Below are 22,108 nucleotides of genomic sequence, written 5' to 3' on the forward strand. Positions count from 1 at the left end.
AGAGGCGGCGTCAGAAGGTCGAAGGGGCGCCGACACTATAGGGGGGCGCGGGCCCCCCCCTTGGCCGCGCCGGCCTAGGGTTTGGTTGGCCTCGTGCCCTCTCTCCGGCGGTTCTCGTGTGTTCTGGATGCTTCCGGGCAAAATAGGAACCTCGGGCGTTGATTTCGTCCAATTCCGAGAATATTTCGTTACTAGGATTTCTCGAAACCAAAAACAGCAGAAAACGAGAACCGGCACTTCGGCATCTTGTTAATAGGTTAGTTCCAGAAAATGCATAAATATGACATAAAGTGTGCATAAAACATGTAGATATCATCAATAATGTGGCATGGAACATAAGAAATTATCGATACGTCGGAGACGTATCAAGCATCGCCGACCAGACCACGTGCGTCGAGGCCGAGGCGCGTACCGTCGCGGGTGAGGGTGGAGCTCCAGCAGGTCCTTGCCGACGTGCGGGTGCTGGCTGCGCGTCCTCAACGAGCAGCTAGGGCGTACTCAGTCCGAGTAGGCCAAGGATGACAACATCGGTATCCAAGGATATCGAGAAGGGCAGGTAACCCGTATGTTTAATTCCTAGAAATATCAAAGGGCAGGCTCCGTGATTACTCTTGTTCAAATTGAGACCAAAACCCAACTACGAGTTCATGTCATGATTCAGTTTTAGCGCTGAGATTCTATTTTTGGATAATTTGTGTGGATGTTGTGAATGCACTTAGTATTAAGTCACATGGTTAGCATAGTTAGGATTTTTCTAATTCCACGGAACCTGCTAGAGAAATTTTCTGGGACATTCATGCACATACAAAGCAGCTCTTGTGGTGTTGACTCTTGAGCTGATATAGATTGCTATGCTCAAGCTAGTCGCTATGTCCATGGAAGTGTTAAATTGTTGGCATGTCAAGCATTAGGGTTATAGCTTAAATGAAGCCTTGTCTTTGATCGGAAGATCACTGAGTTACAATTAAGCTATTTTTACCTTTCATGTTGCATGAGTAGAAGTATGAAAGCACATGTCTTAAAAAAATCCACTGTTTATGTGCTTAACAATTTTCGGTAGCAAAGATAGAGTTACTTGGGGGGATTGATATAGACTATGGTGGTGTATTTTTTTTTGCTAAAGACTAAAGATCACCTGTGTCATTTTCACAGCAATTTTGTGGTTCACTTGAATTTGTAATGGATGTTTTATGCTCATCTGATGGTGTGTAAGGCTGCAAGTCATTCTCAGGAAATGCAAGGTACACCTTAGATAAAAGCTTCCAAGCGCCTCCTATATAAGTAGATATACTGAGCCTTATTTTGTTTGCACTTTCTTGACAAATATAGTGGTACACAGCCATAAGGCTTTTGTTGTACTTGCATAGTACTTCTGCACTCAGTTTTGCCATAAGTCATTATCTGATGAAGTGTCAAATGGCTATTCTTGTGGGAAGCAACCTGTTTTATACTTCCATCTCCTCCCTGTTCTTATGGTCCCCAAGCGGGCTAGACAATTTATGGCCTGCCTATGCAAATCTTAGGGTTTTTTTTGAGTCATTGCTGGAAAAATAACTCAGGTTGCATGTAATTATATTAATGGAAGAAGCGGCATACAAAGTTCATTTTTCTGCAGAATCTTGGAAGGTTTCTGAATTGAAACAACATGTAGTTCACTATTATTGTGACTTTGCGAGTAGTGGTTGAAAAGCAAAGTTGCCACGGCAGCTTGTATTACGCGCACTTGATGTTACTTAAAGGAACACACATGCACACATAGATTACTGTTTGATTTTTATAAGTCTTTTGTTTCTTTGTTAAGGATATGGACAACAATGAACTTATTCACTTCTATTCTACCGTTTTAGATTCGCCGGAGACGGGATTCAGTGACCTCATTTAGCATAACTTCTCAGATGCGAATAACAAGCAGCTCAATAACAAGCATTAGAGGTCCTGTTCCTTTCTGACCAAATTTACATGGCTGCTGGTCACACCTGCCTGCTAGAGTACCCATTTCTGGCCAAACTAGCATTTGCCCATGTAACTTTGCACTCTAACACAACACATACAGTTTTGGATGGTTGGAGACTGTTTCAGCACACTTGAGATGGCTCACTTCGCAACCTTCCAGGAGTACTGTACTTTTGATTTGCTTGTCGAAAAGCTTATGTTTGGGGGTAGAAATTGTGGAGTAGCTTAAATTGGTTGATACCTGTAAAACACTGGATCTAAGCATTGATGTACAGTTAAACCAGTTTAACTGAGCATATGGGTTTCTGATTGTGATGAAAGTGCATCACTCCTGGAACCTGAAATGTCTTTGTTATACACCAGTAGCACAGTCCAACCTGAATTGTCTTTGTTATTCTACAGTACAGCAGATAGAAAAAAATTGGACCGTTCTACTGATACTACTGGAGTACATTAGCTGCTTGTTTATCTTAGTAAGAATATTTAGTCTCCGCTCAAAAGAATATTTGCAATATAGCTGTAGGACATCACATTTCAAAGCGGATGAACGACCTAATGAACAGGATACCAAATAACATCAGGAGGTAAAAGAAGTACTGAGAGTACATAGACTAATCGTTTAGCTAGGTCTGAAAACGCAGAAGGCACACAAATATAATCACTGGTACACAAAATTTGCCTAGTTGTTTTAGTGGCCGCATGACAAACCACAAGTACTGATAGTCCGTCTACTAGACTTTGAAAATATTTCATCGAAGCACCGCATTGTGTGAATCTAAACTCTTCAGAAAGCATTTAAATACAGTGGGTCTCTATATGCAGTAACCTATAGTGTTCCGTTTCCTTGGTGTTTACAGAGAAGAAGCTCCAGTACAAAAGTCAGATAGACTTAAGAATCAGGAAACTGAAGTCTGATCTGAAGAAGATAACAGGCTTCCAGGTATGCTTTGCACTAAGTTGATTAAAATTGTATCCTAGTTTAATTGTTTCTGGAAGTGGTGTGCTTCTACAGTAAGTTGATTAAAATTCTGGAGTATATGCATCAGGGCTTACTATGCTTGTTAATTCTGGAGTACAATATCTCTGCAACCTTTTTCCTGTTACCTTGCTTCAACATTTACTTGTTACCTGTTACTATTCTGAAATTTATCTTAGAGATGTATTCTGCAACTGGAAAAATCTGGAAGACATTGCAGAACAATACACCTCTGGAAGCCGAGCTCTTCCAGCTCCGCTCGCCGTCCTTTTTCCTGTTACCTTGCTTCAACATTTACCTCTGGTGTATTAACTCGGGCTCTCCTTGGATGCTATGTGCCAGAATGGGTATCTGCACGAGAAGATCTTCTGGTTGCATCTTGGTATGTGAGTATGTGACTGTTTTCTTCTTTCTCCAGTCATATCTCTATCAGATACTCCGCGGCGTTGCTTACTGTCATTCTCATAGAGTTCTTCATCGAGATTTGAAACCTCAGAATTTATTGGTAGATCGGTGTACTAACGCACTGAAGCTTGCAGACTTTGGTTTAGCCAGGGCTTTTGGAATCCCTGTTCGTACATTTACTCAAGAGGTATTTTTCTTCTATTACTCGTTTACAAGCGCATTGAGAACTGTTCCAGTACCACGTCGCCTTTTGGCAGGATCTTAGTATACAATTTTGCATCTTAGTATGTACTACATATGATTTTGCATCTAAACAAGCTCATTGTTCTTGTATCAAACAACACCATGGCACATCAACTCACAAGGCATGTCTATGGGAAGTATTTTTTAGGTAGTAACATTATGGTACAAAGCTCCAGAAATTCTTCTTGGAGCGAGGCAATATTCCACACCAGTTGATGTGTGGTCAGTGGGCTGTATCTTTGCAGAAATGGTGAAGCAGAAGCCACTGTTTCCAGGCGATTCTGAGATTGATAAATTATTTAAGATATTCAGGTTCGATTCTCTCCCCGAACCATTTTAGTTTACCATAGCTTGATTGAACAATAGCACCGGTAGCTTGACTGGGAGTATGTTTTATTGGACAGTTATTTGACTTAACTTCACCAATAGTACAGTACCAATTTATTTCGTGTGTCAAACGGTCAATGCATGTTTGCTACTCTCTGAATATTGTTTGATTTCTTGCTGGGAGTACTTGCAAATTTAAAGTGGAGCAAGTTCCTATATACATTACTGTATGTGTTCATACAACAAGTTACTAGAGCAACAAATCTCTAAATATTGTTTGCCTATGTGTCCATGAATTACTGTATGTATACTTGCATTATTGGAATCGAAGTGTGTTTGCATTAAAGTGGACTACTTGCTTTACTCTATTTTTTTGTCAGGATAAATTACTGGAACTGCTGGGATTTGGAGTAGATCCGCATCTTCTTCTAGAGGATCATTGTCTTTTTCGGGTGCTGTACAATTTAGGCAAACAATATTCCTCCTGGGCATTGGGCTGCGAGTAGGCTGTGAAGAGACACATGGGATAGAAGCCACAAGCAAATGGAAGCCAGTATGATGTGTGATTGTGTTACAGGTCTTGCTTGATGAACCCTGTTGGTCAGACAAGTAAGATGGAAGCCAATTAGATGAACCATGTTAGATGAACCTTGTTGTGTATTTTATCTAATGGTTTCAAACAATGTTGTTCATGATGTGGAGATGAACACTGTTGGTCATGGAAGTTAATTAGATGCTTGGATTGTGAATCCTTGAATGTTCAAAATGTTGGTTTCAAACATTGCTTGACTTCTTGAGTGTGATGTATGCTTGATTGTAGATTGCTTGAATGTTTGAGGCAGTATAGCAACCTTAAAAATGCCTAAGAAAATAATCAGCGGCACCAGAATTAAAAGCCTGAAAAAGTAATTGTAGGCATCCTTTAAAAGTGCCGGCAAAAAGTTTAGATGGTACTCTAGAAAAGTGCCAGTAAGAAGATTTCGTGACATTTTTCGAAAAGTGCCGGCAAAAAGATTCTATGGCATTTTCGAAAAGTGCCAGCAAAAAGATACCGTGGCATCTTTCAAAAGTGCCGGCAATACTAACTAGCGGCATTTTTGGAAGTGCCTTAAAATACAATTAACGGTACTTTTCTAAAAATGCAGGCAAAGACCTACCTCGACTGGAATAAACGCAACACTTTTTTTTGTGCCTTAAAAAATCTTTGCCGGCACTTTTGGTGTCTTTGCCGGCACTTTTTTGTGCCTGCAATCTGGGTACATGATGCAGTGTTTGCCATGGGAGATGGGACAGGGAATTGAGATAACGAAAGAACAAGAAAGGAGAGAATTTATCAAAGGGGGTATCATACTAAAGATAGACAATAACTAAAAGGCAGGTAACTTCACGCATATCCCTCCACCAACATGTGTAGATAGATAGCAGACACATACGCAGGTACTACGTGAACATGACAGGGTCCCGTCTCCCCTCAATCTTGCGAAATTCCATGGCTCCATTATTGCTTTCATCGACGTGCTGCACCCCAACCGTATCATGCATCCCCCACTTCGCTTAGCTACCAAAAAAGAGAGCAAACCTCGTCGCGATAACCCTAATGGGGGATGCAGGAAAGTTCAACAAGACTATGAAAAGTTTGGAAAAGGGAGGTTATAAACTAAAGAGAGGTAGCAAATCTGACTCGGCTCCAAAGCTGGTTGTGGAGATCACCGGATTCCTACACCATAGCTCGCAAAAGCCGAAAAATTAATATGTGTATTATCATTTGTGCTTGTGCATGCTCCCCACGTCTAGGGGCGATCTGGCAACAAACTAAACCATATCCTTGTCCTGATCACACTCACTCACAAACACAAACACCTCCCTGATCGAAAAAGAAGCCCGATCCAACTTGTGAGGCAGACAGCTAGTTTTCCTTTGGCACAAATGATGACTGCTGCTACTCCATCCGATCCGTCCCGCACTCCAGCCTATTTGGTGAGAATCCCCATCGATCCTCGGCTCTTGCCGGCCATCTTTTTCGCTCCTTTTTTCGCGTTGCTGTCTGAGATCAGATGCCTCGGCTGGCTCCTCGAAAATGAAGTAGCAAGTTGGGACCCTTTTGGCCAGGATCGAGCACACGATACGTCCACTGGTCCAGCGCTAATGTTTTACGATATCCCCAGCTGACCTGGCCTCCATGACTTGTACTAGCTGGGAACAGGGACGAGAGTAGAATTCTTGGCCACTCCGTCGATCGTGTGTGCATCTGCAAGCTCTTCCTCACCGCCCACCTCACGTGAAGGGATACAGTTGAGATGTCGCGCGTCCGTCAACAGGCCCGACGAGCATGGTACTGGATTGTCAGCGCCACCATTGTTCTGGTCAAGTGAGTAGTAGAGGAAATCAACAATTAGTGTGCTATTACCACTAGTTTCTTGAGCTTCCGGTGCATGCTTTGGCTTAACTCGAAGCAGCAGCCTCGAGTGCACTCCACGTCGCATGATGCATGTACTTGATATGCTGGGTGCGCTTGAACCATGCAGAGTGAGTTAAGCCAGCTTGGGGACCAGTTCAGTTAGGTACGTCCTGCCGAGTTCGTGATCAGCGGCCAGGGTGGCTGTTTCCTCGTCCTTTGGCTCTGCCTGTAGCCTGTGTGTAGCCTGTAGGCCACCCACACTGTTGGTGTGTGTGCGTCGCCTCGTCCCAAGCCCCACCTGCCTGCGATGCGCCGGTGCCCGGTGCGGTGCAGCGGACGTTGCTCTCTGGTGCCAGCCTCACAGAAGCCAAAAGGGGAGGTGGTGCCTGCCGAAAGAGGGGGGGCAGTTGGTGCGCCAGGCCTCCGCCGGGTGACAACATGAGGGAACAAACTTCTTCTTCTTTGGATGGAAGAAAACACGACAAAAACGACCTGTTTGTATCCTACATAGGTGCTGGGACGCATCGTGTGTGCGTGGATAGATAGGGAGATCGATGTGCTCATATGTGGATGCCGTGCAGAGCCAGCCCAACCGTGCAGCCCCCATGCCATCATCACCTTTCGTTTTTTCCTCCTTTTTCTTCTCCGCCACCGGAAAAACAATTTGTCAAGTAGTAGCAGTAGAAAGAAGGACAGGGAGAGACCAAGCGCATGGCACCAAAACGCACGCGAGTGGCTCCGAGAAACATTTGTTGGCGGAAAGATGCAGGTGTGGATTTCGTAGGCCAGCCCGGGACAAGAGCGGCAATGCAGCTTCCACAAGCCATTGTGCTACAAAGCTGGGTTGGCAAAATGGCAGTTAGATCGAGGTCCATCGTCCATGGCGAAAGGAGCGTTAGGGTGGTCATCATCTTGTGCAATAGCAGAAAAGTTGCCATGTATTGTACTATACTCATCTCATCTGCGCTAGTAGATGGCAATCCATGTTACGTTGCCACAACTTTGCTTAATAACCTAGAGTTGGTTGTCCGGAGTAGAAAATAATATATATCCTAGAGTTGAAGAAAAAGGAGCTGCTGAACCCTACCAGTAAAATAGGCATGTGATTGTTAACTACTACAGAGTATAACATGATGTTCAGAAGCTATCTGAAACACTTACCTAAATTGATTGACCTGGCCTGTGCCTTGTCGATGAGGTAAACACGGAATGATTCATTTCCATGCCCAGATGCTCACGCTCTGTCTGATTGACATGGAATAAAATCGATGGGGCAAGAATAATCTCCCCTCGATACGTCCTTACCTGGTGACATGACATAGACAAAGAAAGATCAGTGGGGAGACTTGCCAACAAAGCAGCAACAAGGAAATCCGATGCAGAGGGCAGACAGACAGATACCCTCTCATTTACATGCCGCGATTGTGAAATCTGAACCAACCAAACCACGCGTGCCTACGCCACTGCGGATGGACCCCTACGCCTCCATGAATCGTTATATCGATGCACACATTGCTTTCTTCAGATCAGACAACTATAAAAATGACTTGCTGCTAGAGCAGAGGCTATGCAGGAGTAAGAAGGAACGGGACTCTGGCATGAATTAATGCGTGATGGTGATGGCCGAGCAGGTTCTGACGTTTCCAATTTGTTTATCCGAGCCTTCAAAATAGATTGTTACATAACCTAAATGGGGTGCCTTCTCCTGCCAACGGATAGGCACCAGGCAGATGATGACAGAAACACAGGTGGTATTGACTGGCCGCTAATCGCGACATTCGACCATCAGAGAGATGTCGAACGACACAATTCACGGGACCGCCTCAATGTCAGCTTTATCTGAAGTTTAAAAAATCATATCATGCCCAGTAGTAGAAAGAGTAAAATACATCCACTGTAAAAGCTAGGAACCAATAGAGACAGTCATCCGAAATGGAGAGAGCAATGACATCGTTGAATCAATAAGCTGCAAGAAACTGGAACTCTACCTAATCCGGCAAATAAAATAAGATTTAGGTCCAAATCTAGTGGTAACAACGAGAATCAAAGTAAAATAAGATTTAGATCGAAATCTAGTTGTAACTAGGAGAATCGAAGTGAAAGACAAGTGAAGTAATGGCAGCTTCCTAAAGTCAAGGCAGGGTCCGGAGAAAGAGACACCAAACCGTGGAAGCAAGCCGGTCCATGAAACAGTGATAACTCGTCGTTTTTGTGGAAGTTGCCAACTTAGAAAGGCAGGCCCCAGCCACACAAAAAAGTTGTTTATGAACTGGTAATGCTGCTACTCAAGGAAAGGGACAGGCAAGCAAAGACCAGTGTACAAGAAAGGTGGATCAATTGGAAATCGAGATGGGTCAATAGATGCTGAAGGTGACTGAATGGCAAGGAAAGCATGTGCCGCTGGTGGCCAATAATAGAGACAAAAGTACTAAGGGATGCCAATGCAAAGGTTCACAATGCAAGTTTGTGGAAATAACATCGTTTGGGAAGGCTACTGCACATGGACAGATAAATGCTTACCAAGGGAAGGAGAACAAATTGGGTCAGAAAAGGGCCTCTAGTCTACATCCATCCGTTGTATTTGCGTGACTTTTCCGGGTATCCTAAACTAGCAGCCACTAACACCCATCCAAATTTAGCTAGCTTTGAGTGCATCCGACCAGGCTCCTGACCACCATCATAGGTGCTCTCTTAGTGTCTGAAGAATCTGGTCCCAATCACTGCTCCTGTTTATGCTCCTCACTTTCACGGGTTATAATTGAGCAGCACAATAATAGTTGGCCTCATTTCACCTCCATGTGTCCACACCATGCATGATTTTGTCAGTCGTTCTTTACTTAGCATATGCTCATCTGACTGGATCCCACTGACACCGAGAGCTTAGTCTAGCTCTACAGTTGAGTATATATGCATCTCCCACCAAGGCATTCTATGTTGACAACCACTTCAATGCAGGACTATCAATCCGAAAATACTCAACATAGTCGGAAAGGGATCTAAACCTGCCCATGAGCAGGCTGTTGGAGGTATTGGCATAACAACCAATCAAACTTTGCACATGTAGAATCCGGTCCGATGTCAACAGCAAGCAGTGTTTCACCAGTCATTATTCAAGACTAAGCAACCACTTAACCTCCAGGATTTCGGAGGATGCCATTGTTTGGCCCTCGCTCAACCCGTCAAATCACTCCACTGTAATGTCTCCGTACTTGAGTACTCCACGACGTATTTATTTTGACACGAAGTCAAATTACACAAAATAACATGACAACATCAAACCCATGCTACAAAGACTGGTCCTGATTGCTGGATTGCTATATTTGAACTGAATATTAAGTTATTAACAAGAAGAAATAAATGCATGTTCAGCTTGATGTATACCTGTTCATGTTGGATAAAGATCGTACAGTAATTGGTAGGCCATCTTGGATTACAGATCACCCTCTATGACTTCTGTCTGCTGAACAATTGACACTGTAGAGTACAAAGATGTGAGGATTGGGGACCATGGTCCCAGGCACAAGTCTTGCTTAATATAAATGGGACAATCTGAAGAACAAAAGTGCGGCTGTCAAAATTCACAGACTGAAGGGTGTAATCACGTGCTACGACAGTATTATCTTTAGCGCAACTAAAAAAAATCTGAAGCAAGGGAATATACCTGATATTCCTTCTTTTCGTCAGTGTCCCAAAGGGCACATGATAAATGTGGTAATGCAACATGAGTAGTTGAGCATGAAACTTAAGTAATGCATATATGTTGCAGCTATCAAAGATGACTCACAATTGTTTCAAAAAAAATACCATGTGAATAAGCAGTGCAGTATTTCACATTTCCGAGATTAAAAAAATCAGAAGAGCTATCCAAATAAACATGTAGAAAACCAATTATCCAAAAGAATAAATTAAATAACACTAGGCATAAGTCTTGTTTAATAGAAATGGGGCAACCTGCAGCAGAAAAGTGTGGTGACTGTCAAAACGTGCAGACTGAAGGGTGTAATCACATGTTACCACAGTATTATCCTTACCAGAACTAAAATAAAAATCTGAAGCAAGGGAATATACCTGATCTTCTTTCTTTTCGCCAGTGTCCCAAAGGGTACATGATGAATGTGGTAATGCAACATGAGTAGTTGAACATGGAAACTGAAGTAATGTATATATGTTACAGCTATCAAAGATGACGCACTATTGTTTCAAAAAAAAAGTCACCATGTGAATTAAGCAGTGCAGTATTTTACACTTCTGAGACTAAAAAAGTCAAGAGAGATATCGAAATAACCATGGAGAAAACCTACTATCTAAAAAGAAAACAAATAATAGTACAAAGACATGGTTCAGAACATGTTTTGACATGCTCATCATTTGAGCACAAGTCATCAAATTTCGTATGCACCACACTATGTACCCCTCTGTAGTCCATCTCAAATCCATCAAAATTCAATTTATCTTCTCATGATGTGACTGCTATCGAAGAATCCCAACTCTCCAAACACAGATGGTCCAATATCCTCTCACATCACGGATTGAAAACAATCAGGGTAACTAGGAATCAACTTGTTCTTGAAATTCCTTGGTAAACCAAATTAAAATTGGATGAGCTCACTCTTCTCCATAGGGATCTGGCAGTCCATCGATCTTCAGATTTCTTACCAAGATAGGCTCCATTAGCTATTGTGCTAGGGTCTCTGCACTGGAAATATTTCTGGCCTTCTCAGTAAGCGTGACAGCAATGGGCCCCCGTGATGTACTCCCACGAGAGACATGGAAGATATTGGGGTGGCGCTCGATAAGTACAACAAAGTTCCACTTCTGGACAAAGCCAACCTCCTTTTCAAGGTCACGCACGAGTAGCGAACCTGAATTTTGGGCTCTCACGGAGTCGAAGGAGGAGTGCAGGCTTCTTTTGGAGGTCCATGGCCTTGTCGAGGCCAGGCTCACGGTGATAAAGCTTTTTTTCTTCCGACGGTGTCCATGACCAGCGTCCAGCAGAGAATGAGCACATAGCCTTGAGTTGTGTCAAAGGGAAAATTCCACGAATGGAAGATAAATGTTGAGCCAATCTTATATTCATCATTTATGTCAGGCACCACAGGTCCAAGATTTCAGAAGACCGGGATAAAGAAGCAGAAAACTTCACTCCAAATTCTGCATTGCAAAGAAAGAAATACGATTAGCCATTTTAAACAACCTACGCTTTGCAGCTAAGGAAGCAAAATGGTAATAATTAAGTGCCGTCGAAGCCTGTGTACCAACAATTCTCATTGCAGATCAACAGCTCACCACAGTAGTCTGGAAATTCAACTCGGAGCCATGAATGATTCGGTCTGGAAACTACACGCCAGAAACTAATCACAGGCCGAGACGGCGGCGGCGACCCTGGAGGTCGCGGGCTCTCCTACGGCCCAAGAGGTGGCCGTGGAGGTGGACCCGGCCCTCCCCTCGCCGTGTGTGCAGGGCGCCGGTCTGAGTGAGGCAGGGGCCTCCACGGCGCGCACGCCGGCCACCCGTGCCAAGTCGCGGCCTGCGGTGGCCGAGGGACAGTCCGCTGTGACGCGGTCTCGTCCTTTGCGGAAATGTGTTAAGGCCTCAGTCCGCGCTGTCTCCACGAGACAGTATAAGAGGCGCTCGTCCAAATGAGGGCCCTCTTCTATAACTTGCGTGGGTTTGGGGGACGAGAGCGTCGCACCCAATTACGTGACTATATGCAACAAGAGAGGATCGATATTCTTGGTCTCCAGGAAACGATTAGGCAGGACTTCTCGGCGGCCGAGCTTCGGAGTCTTGAGCAAGGCGGCCAATTCAATTGGAATTGGGTGCCGGCCAATGGCCACTCAGGGGGGATGCTCCTAGGGTTTCGGGATGAGTGCTTCGAGGTAGGGGCCTGGAGGAAAGGTAGTTTCTTCATCAGCGCGGACATTTTCCATCGCTGCAAGAGACTTATCTGGACTTGTATCCTTGTCTACGGCCCAGCGGATCACTCCAGGACTAGGGAGTTCCTGGATGAGCTAGTGTCTGAGGTGGAAGCTTGCCACTACCCACTCATCATTGGGGGCGACTTCAACCTCATTCGGGGTGCTCATGATAAGAGCAATGACAACATTAATTGGCCTAGGGTGCGCCAGTTCAATGACGTTATCGCGAGCCTGGCCCTGCGAGAGATTAATAGGACTGGGGCTAGGTTCACTTGGACCAACAAACAGCTCTCTCCGGTTCGCTCGGTTCTGGATAGGGTGTTTGTCTCTCCGGCGTGGGAACAGGTCTTCCCGCTCTGCTCCCTTTTGGCTGTCACGAGGGTAGGCTCCGACCACAACCCCCTCCTCTTCGATGATGGGGAGCAGGGGGTCCGGAGACCTTCCAGGTTTATCTTCCAATCGTGGTGGCTAAGGGTGGCGGGGTTCGACGAGATGGTCAAAGGGAAGATTGACCACTGCATCCATGCGTTAGGGCCGCATCGCTGCAGCGTTGACCTCTGGCAATGCATTGCTAGATGCCTTAGACAGCATCTCCGGGGATGGGGCGCGAATCTAGGCAAGCTGCGCCGTCAGGCGAGGGATGACCTCATTTCTCAGATCCAAGAGTTGGATAAGATGGCGGACTCGAGTGGGCTCGAGGATGACGGCTGGGCTCTTCGATACTTTCTCGAGGACCAAGTCGTCAACCTGGACGGGCTGGAGGAGGAGTACTGGCGTCAACGGAGTAGACTTCAGTGGACCCTAAAAGGGGATGCCTGCACTGCCTACTTCCATGCCTTTGCCAATGGGAGGCGGCGGAAGTGTATGATCCCTAGACTCATCACGGAGGAGGGGGAACTCACTTCCCAGGAAGACATGATGGGGCATGTCTATCAGTTCTACCACGGTCTGATGGGCACGGTAGGGGAGGAGAGGGTCTTCTCCCTGGCTCCTAACCTCTGGCCGGTCACCCAGAGGATTGGTGCGGAAGAGAACAGAGCTCTTGAGCTCACCTTCACGGCGGAGGAGCTGGACGAGGTCCTGGCTGGTATGAAACCCGATTCAGCCCCAGGCCCGGACGGCCTTCCTGTGCTCTTCTTCAAGAGGTTCTGGGGAACTCTTAGAGCGCCTATCCTTCAGATGCTCAACGACTTTGTCCTAGGGAGGATTGACGTCGCGCGCCTCAACTATGGAGTTATCTCCCTGATCCCCAAATCCCACGGCGCTGACAACATCAAGCAGTTTAGGCCTATCGCTCTGATCAATGTTATTTTTAAATTCTTCGCTAAAGCCTTTGCTACCCGTCTTGCTCCTATTGCTTCTAGAACCATTGACCGTAGCCAGACGGCTTTCATCAAGGGTCGGAGCCTGCACGAGGGAGTGCTGGCTCTTCATGAGATCGCTCATGAACTTAGGGTTAAGAATCTGCCGGGGCTCCTTCTCAAACTAGATTTTGAGAAAGCCTTCGATCGTGTCAGTTGGAGCTTCCTGAGGGAGGTGCGCTCCTCTGCAAGGGTTTTTCACCGATGATTGTACACCGCCTACTTCAGTTGGTCTCGGGAGGACATACTGCTGTCAATGTCAACGGCGTGATCGGTGAATACTTCCGGAATGCTCGGGGAGTGCGTCAGGGGGACCCTCTTTCCCCGATCCTATTCGACTTTATGGTGGACTCTCTAGCTGCCATTATTGCCAGAGCTGGCGAATCAGGGCACCTCCAGGGGGTCGTGCCACACCTGATTCCTGGTGGTGTCACCCACCTCCAGTACGCCGACGATACCCTTATCCTTCTTGAACCTTCGGAGGTTGGTGTGGCCAACCTTAAGTTCCTGCTACTGTGCTTTGAGAACATGTCAGGACTGAAGATCAACTTCAATAAGAGCGAGGTGGTCGTGACAGGGGTCACTGACCAAGAGCGCCAGAAGTTTGCGGACGCCCTGAACTGCAAGCTTGGGAGCTTGCCTTTCAAATACCTGGGCCTACCCGTTAGTGACAAACCCCTCTCTGTGGCGGACTGGTATTTCCTCACTGACAAGGTAGGTCACAGGGTCGAGCCTTGGCAAGGGATTTTTCTCGCCTCTGCGGGGAGACTCGAGCTAACCAACTCCTGCCTCTCCAGCTTGCCGTTGTTTGCTATGGGGCTATACCTGTTGCACGACGCTACTCATGGGACCATGGACAGACACCGATCCCGCTTCTTTTGGGAGGGGGCGGGCCACAAGCGCAAATACCATATGGTAAATTGGGCAACGGTGTGCAAGCCAAAGGCATTCGGAGGATTGGGAATCCTTAACACTAAATTCATGAATATCGCGCTTATGCTCAAATGGATCTGGAAGATCTATCAGAACAGCGAGGGGCTGTGGGCTGACCTGCTAAGGGCCAAATACCTGGGAGATCATGACTTGTTTTCTCCATCTGTGCCGACTAAGGGCTCGCAGTTCTGGAATGCCATTCAGAAGATCAAATGGTATTTCAAAATGGGAGCCAAGCACAAGGTCCGGAACGGGAAACGCACCTACTTTTGGCTTGACTGGTGGACGGGCACGGGGCCCTTGCGTCTGACCTTCCCCCGCCTCTTTGCTTGTTGCGATAACCACTTTGCCACTGTTGAAGGGGTGCGTGACAATGAAGGGTGGCACATCCGGTTTAGGCGCTCCTTCGGTCTCGTGGAGACGGTGGAATGGGACAACCTTTGTAGGATCTTTGACCTCACCCCCATTCTTCCGGGCGAGGACGAGGTCCGCTGGTCGCTCGATCCTTCCGGCGATTATTCCACTAACTCCATGTACTGTAGACTTTCTCAGGGCGGGGCCATAACCCACTTCAAGGAGGTTTGGCGTACCAAGGTTCCGCCTAAGATACGGGTCTTTCTCTGGCAGCTGATTAGGGGTAGGTTGCCAGCTGGGGACCAGCTGGTCAAGATGCGGGGGCCCTCTGATGGAAGCTGTGCCCTTTGCGGTGGCTGGGAGACTTGCGATCACATCTTCTTTGAATGCCACCTAGCGAGATTCATGTGGGCAGGAATTAGGGAACTTCTGCACTGCTCTTGGAACCCGACAGGGGTCGCGGATTTCATTGCCATTGTCAATGGCCTTACGGGTCGCCTCCGTAGGATAGCTTGGTTCACCTTTGCGGCCCAATCCTGGGCCCTCTGGAACATCCGCAATAAGCTAGCTATTGAGGGATCCTTGATCAACAACCCGGCTGATGCTATCTTCAAAATGTCTATCTATATGCAGACTTGGAGGGTTCTGGTCAGACCGAGGGACTTACCGCTTCTGGACGCGGCACTGGACGAGGTTAGGAGGCTTCAGCCGACGGCTTCGCGATGATGACGGAGGATGATCCGCAACTCGCGCCCGCATCCTCGCTCCCCTCCAAGACGTGGAGCTGTAGTGCTTTGTAGCCTTTTTCGTTCCAGTTTGGGCACTTGTGGATTTGGAGTGGCTTTGTTTAAGGCATCAGACTAGCTGTTCGGGTGTGAGTTTGTATCGCTACTGTTGTTGCTTCGTGTGCTTTATTTATAAAGCAGGGCCATGGGCCTTCCCTTTAAAAAACTAATCACACGAAACTACATTACAGAACAAATGGTCAATTGATATGAAATGTGAAGTCCATTGGTAACAACAAAGAACAAAGTAGGTAGAACATGCATGGAAAATAATGTAGTAATACCACTTGCAAGTTGGAACTATCCAGCGGAGCCATACAAAAGCCTATCAGAGAGAGTTAAAAAAATAAACAAAGATCCACACATTAACCACACTAGCCTAGAGTGATCGAGTGAGCAGACAACAGACGAACCTCGCGAATTCTAGGGCAAACTTCTGAGAGGGGGCTATAGAGGAAGCGGCGGCGTGCCACGCAGGCGATTGGGCGAGGGCGGAGCCGGAGCCGGAGCCTCCGAGTGGAGATGGTAGCGCCGCCCTACGATGGAAATCCGGTGAATAAATTGGTCCGGCGAGGGAGGAACGCTGGGGGAGCCGCCTTAGTCAGAAGTTGCAGGGAAGATGGCAGAGATGGTCGCAGGCCAGGCGCTCCAGCCGGTGGTGAACCGCGGTGGCCACGGACTAGTGGAGCGGAGGCGTGGTGAAGGGGAGGCGAAGGGGGAACAAGAACAACGGCATACCGGGTGGAGTCGTGAGTGCCCTTTGGGGTGGCTCCTATTTGACGCCCGGCGCGTCCACTACAAGTGCGTGCCCGCGCGGTCCGCCGAATGGGGCGGCCCATTAGGACGCGCCACGATCGCTGTATTATGTACATTCCGGCTTTTCCCATTTTTTCTGGTTTCCACAGATTTGGAAAAATGTTTGAATTTCCAAATTGTTCATATTTTAAATTTTCTAGTTTAAATAGTGTTAAAATTTAATGATTATTCAAAACTAAAAAATTTACATTTTAAACAAAATTTTAAAATATGCATATCTTAAAATTTTCATGTTTCACATATGTTATTTTTGAAAAGACGGAAGAACTAGATGGGAAAAAACAGAAACTAGAAGAAAACCGGTTGGAAGGTTCTAGAACATTCCTACAACCGGTAAAACCTAGAGAGTGTATACTCCTGTTTGGCCTACCATGCTAAACTTGCCGGCCCACGTCAATCACATGCTTATTCTTCCTCCTCGCCCCTTCTTCTTGCTACGGTCAAGCATGAGCAAGCAGTTCTTTAACCCCCCTCCCTCCCCCCGCCCCGCCTCTCCTACCGACCTAGCTGCCTCACGCAGCTGGCAGCGCTCCCGCACCCATCTCATCGCCCCGCCCTGCTTGAGCCACGACCACCACTAGCCTGTCGATGTCCCTCCCTATAAGCCCCCTATCTCCCCTGTCTTTGGCGTCCTCCCCTCAACCAAAAACCCTAAGCCTCTCCATGGCGATCTCCCACCCTCGTAACCCTAAGACACTCACCCCCCTACCCTAAGTTACATTCATCACCTCCGTCGGCAACGCTATGGTCAGTCGCGTCACCTGTCGCGGGCGATGTCGATTTAAGTGCATCTCCAGCTGTCGGGGCTTCGTCTTCCACCACGAAACGGTCCACGGCCCAGATCTCTACCAGCAGTGTTGGCACGATACGCTTTGAATGATGCGTTTGATAGGATTTACCAGCCATCCCTAACTAACAATATAGATAGGGCCAGCCCATTTAGCTTACAACTGTGTTACGCGCTGCTGCTGCAAGACTACTGTTAAGCTTCATGCACTAGCCACTTGAACCAAAAGTCCGAACTGATGGAAAGGGCTAAGAAATCTACTTTATACACTTCACAACACCCCCACTCGCGTGTGACGGGAGAAGAGAAAGTCAACACGTGAAAGAAGAAGAGCACACCGAAACAGGGCATCAGCGGTGGCTAAAGAGGGGGACAACAACAATTTTTAGGCTTAATTGCGAAAACCATGAACAACAGCAATTTTTAGACTTAATTGCGAAAACCATGTGAAAGCCAGGATTTGAACTCGAGACCTGAGGCTCTGATACCATGTTAAGCTTCATGCACTAGCCACTTGAACCAAAAGTCCGAACTGATGGAAAGGGCTAAGCAGTCTACTTTATACACTTCACAACAACTACAACCAACTTATCAAGGAGTTGTAAGAAGAAAAAGATAAACGTATTAGTTGGTTAGTGAACTATTCCAAGATCAGTGGTTGTCAAAAAAAAAACCAAGTTGAGTAGATTGGTCACTTAGAGCAGCCACAATGTATGCCAACTAGAGGTTCCAAATCGTTAATTTAGCTTTTGATATTGGTTCCCTCCATTATGTTAGAGCATTGCCATAGCCAAACATTATGACGTGGGAGGGGGGAAGCAAGTAGCTGCTCCTATACCCAATTTCCCCTCTCTCTAGTATCTCTCTTTGTTGTGGGCCATGTACAGTTAAAAAGAGAGAACATAGATTCTTTTGGCAATCTACACACCGTGAGGGAGCGACGCGAAGCTCTGCTGTTGCCTTTGTGGGACATGTCTTTGGTTCCATGGTGAAGTCAGTCGCGAAGAATGATATCGAAGCCGAGTTCAGAGGACTAGTACTGGTGGTGATGAGGAACTGGCTTTGTGATTTATGATTTGGAGTAGCGGTAATGATAAGTGGGGGCGACAACACAGGAGAAGTTCAGAGTCTAAACTTGCAGGGTGAAAATCCAAGGTCTGGCCTTAATTGGTTGTGCCTAACAATGACCTTGTTGAAGGCATTGTTTTGTGAGCGCGGATTTTTTCCAGGGTAAAAACCTATGATCTATGATCAGGGCGACGACGGTGTTTCTGCACTGTTTCCTTCTTGAAGACGTCGCTTTTGGAGGGTGGTTGGTTCGCTGCTACAAGAAATAGATCACTATTGCGGCATTTTTATGTAATTATTTTTATTTTTTGGCTGTGTGCATCCGTATTGCCATTAGGACAGTATGTTGTTGCAGAGGCTGGGTGTAATTGGTATCTTTGTCGAAAATGAGCATCTAATATATACTCTTTGTCGAAAAACACATTGTGAAAAAACTTTAACACCAAAGAGACCATAGTTCAGTAAACTGAAAAATCGCATCAACGGTGAGGTTTGGGCAGGTGTTTCGCCCATCTAGCGTCAAGCATGGCTTCTGACAACTTTTTTCCTGGTACAATGCACAAATAGGGCCGGCACACGATCTGCGAGCGACATGCCAAGGATCTGACCAGAACTTAATCTTCTCGCCGTTGCCAAAGATGGAAGTTGATTGAAGCGTTAAACAACTGCATCACGTTTGCATCAATGGGAAGCGGCTAGGGGTGGGCATAAAAAACCGAGCACCGAACACCGAACCGAACTAACCGGGACCGAAACCGAATACACGGAAACCGAATGAACCGAAAACAATTTCGGTGCTTAAATATGAAAACCGAATTTATATTAACAAATTCGGTTTTGACCATCTATTAACCGAAATAACCTTAAAAACCGATATACCGTTAACAGATAGCATAATCGTCTTATACAGGAGTTCACTGTCAATCGTTTGAACTAATTTCTTTGCCCAACAACCGAACTCCAAGCAGGCCAAAGTCCCAAACTCCACGTACCTAAAAAAAATTAAAGGCAGCCTCATATACGTAGTATATGTATACAAGTTCCTCCAAAAAAATTAGTACATGTATATAAGCATATGTCTAATTTCATTTTGCTTCATCTAGTTATGTACGAGTAGTTTGCTACTACATGGTCGTATGGTTTCTGGAGTTAGGAGGAGCACTGATAGCATATACGTGCTCAATAGTCCTTGTCTTACCTGGATCTAGCTCCTAGTCACGGCAACTCAGCAACTGCCAAGCTAATGCGTGCCATCATACGTACTCGACTTGTTATTTTTTTGTCAAAATTAGGTTAAATCGGTTAAAAACCGAACACCGAACCGAATTTTCATATAACCGAATTACAAATTAATTAGGAAACCGATATAATTTCGGTTCTTATTTCTTATTACCCGAATTATAAAAAAAACCGAAAAATCGAACCGAATTTTCGGTTAAAACCGAACGCCCAGGCCTAGAAGCGGCACACCTTGCCAAGGTTTAGAAGGACCGGTCCATTCCTGTCAAAGCCAGCGAATGAGCATCGCAATGCCTTGTGCTTGAAGATCAGAGATCCTGAGGCCACCAAAGGTTGTAGGCCTGCAGATGGCCTTCCAACTGACAAGGCACTTGCCTCCCCCGTAGCAACTTCTTTATTCTCCCAAAGGAATCCCCTTCTTAGCTTGTCTATTTTCTTCTTGAGCCAGACGGCCGGAAGATCGATGACTAAGAGCATCCCCACTTGTTGGCGCTCCCCACGCCCAAATCCGGCGAAATTTTCGTCCGGATTGGAGGAAGATTTGGCGTGGGGAGTAGTAGTTTCCCAGCCGCGTGCCCAGGCGAAGTCGACGATGCGAATTTAAAAAACGGAAACTTGACAAACGACGGCTAAAAACGGGTGAATATAGACTAAATTTAATGATATTTATTATATCACGGGCGGAGTTCATACATAGAGGCCGAATTCGACTATATTTCGAATTCGGCTAGGGGAATTCAAACGCTAATTTTAAAACACGGCGCTCTACATGCCGAAATGGCGGTAGAACACCGTGTAGTCGCCGCCGTCGTCGTCGGAGCCGTCGTCGTTGGCCTTCGGCCGCGCGGCCCGGGCCGCTGCTGCCCGGCCGGCGTCTCCCCACCTCGGGGAAGGCTTGTACCCGGCCGTCGTCGGAGGACTCGAGGTCGACGACGGGGACAGCGACGCCGGATGGAGGTGTCGCGAGACGGCGGTACCGCGCGACATCGTCGTTGGCGGTTGGACCGCGCGCGGGCGGCGAGTTGGCGTGCGGCGGCCGGGTCCAGGCAGGCCGCCGCCGCCGCTCCGCCTCCTCGCGCTCCCGGTCCGCGCCTGGCCCGGCTCCGGCCGCGGCGTCGTCCGCGCGCTTCTCCTCCTCCATGTCGTGCAACGACCCGGCGATCGCCTCCGCCATGGCGGCGTCCTCCGCGCGCTCGCCTCCTCCTCGGCGAGCTGGCTTGCGGCGGCCTCTTTCTTCGTCTTCTTCCGGCCGCTCCGCGGCGCGGAAGGCTGTTCGCGGATGACGAGGGCGCCGCTGCTGCGCCCTCTGGTCGTCGGCGGAGACGCCGGCTCCTTCTTGACGCGCACCGGCGTCGAAGGCGACGTCGCCTCCTCCCTCTTCACCGGCGCCAAGGATGACATTGACGCCGATCCGGAAGACGACGAGCTGGCAGCCATGCGCCGTGGATGCCAGACGCTTCCCCGACGGCGGCTCGCCGACGCCCTCGATGCCGATGGAGGGGGCATCGTGAGCACCGGGAAGTTGCCGCCCTCGATGTGCGCGAGGACGTTCGCCGGCGTCCTTCCGGCGCGCTCCACCACCGTCGGCGGCCCGCGGTGTTGTTGCGCGCAGGCGGAGGCGGCGGGCCGTCGTAGGCCGCCAGCTCCCGCTCCCACCGCCGGAGGAAGTAGGAGTTCCACCGCGTGTAGTTCTCGGGGTGGTGGCGCGGGTCGGCGCGCTCCTCGTCGGTCATGGTCATCCTCGCCTCCTCGATGGCGACGTCGAGGGCCCGGCCCCGCGGCGGCGGCGGGATTGGAACGCCGCCGACACTTAGCCGCCAGCCCGCCTCCGGGAGGCCTCGTGTCCGGCGGGCAGGGGTACCCCGCCCGGTGGAGGAGGTGCCCCTCCCACGCGTGGAGCGACCGGCGGGGAAGCCGTTGTTGGCTGCGCCGTCGTCGTCGTAGTACGCCATCTTGAGAGTGGAGGGAGAGTGGAGGGAGTGTGGAGCACGGGGTACGCCTCGCGGCGAGCGGACCGGCGTATATAGGCGTGGCTGGCGCGGGGATTAAATGCCGCGTGGATTGCGACGCGTCCGCGGCGAGCTGACCGGCGGCAGCCTTTAGTGCGCGCGGAAGACGATGCGTGCGCGGAAGACGACGACATTAACTCGCCGCGTGGCCGGCGAATGCATACCGGCGGCAGGCTTTTACAGCGCGCGGAAGACGATGCGATGAGGACGACGATCGGTTTCTCTCGCCGACAAGTTGGGGCCACCAGACGCGCGGGAAGTTTCCTCGCCGTTTCGCGCGCTTTCGTTTTGTCCGGAGTCCCCGAGCGCTCCCCGGGGGGCCGGGGATGGCGTGGGATCGCCGGATGAATTTAGGCCCAAATCCGGACGAAAACGAGGAACCGGGGACGCGACTGGGCCGAATTACGCCGTCCGGATGGAAAAAAGGCTCGCCGGGGGCCTCGTCGGGGGGACGAGTGGAGATGCTCTAACTTTTGGAACACTGGAAGAACGTATGCAGAACAATAAATATATATAGCACGGAATCTCTGAAATTC

The 22,108-nt window shown here is 48.1% G+C and overlaps 1 protein-coding gene across 16 annotated transcripts; it reads left to right on the top strand.

Annotated features, from left to right (window-relative positions):
* The first annotated feature begins 426 nt into the window (after positions 1-426).
* On the top strand, positions 427-4,707 carry LOC124703810 (cell division control protein 2 homolog). Of its 16 annotated transcripts, none has more exons than XM_047236041.1 (7): positions 427-556; positions 1,153-1,241; positions 2,811-2,893; positions 3,109-3,319; positions 3,469-3,521; positions 3,726-3,889; positions 4,285-4,707. In XM_047236041.1, the coding sequence occupies exons 2-7, from the start codon at positions 1,184-1,186 to the stop codon at positions 4,316-4,318; spliced, it is 603 nt and encodes a 200-aa protein (XP_047091997.1). In that variant the 5' UTR covers positions 427-556; positions 1,153-1,183; the 3' UTR covers positions 4,319-4,707. The 16 variants fall into 16 exon arrangements, 8 of the variants coding, with proteins under 8 accessions (XP_047091997.1, XP_047092000.1, XP_047091996.1 ...); XM_047236044.1 differs by lacking the exon at positions 1,153-1,241 and adding an exon at positions 1,848-1,932; XM_047236043.1 differs by lacking the exon at positions 427-556 and adding an exon at positions 1,848-1,932 and having other exon boundaries at positions 965-1,241.
* Positions 4,708-22,108: the final 17,401 nt, after the last annotated feature.

The sequence above is a fragment of the Lolium rigidum genome, chromosome 3 (genome assembly GCF_022539505.1).
Source record: "Lolium rigidum isolate FL_2022 chromosome 3, APGP_CSIRO_Lrig_0.1, whole genome shotgun sequence".
Taxonomy (NCBI): domain Eukaryota; kingdom Viridiplantae; phylum Streptophyta; class Magnoliopsida; order Poales; family Poaceae; genus Lolium; species Lolium rigidum.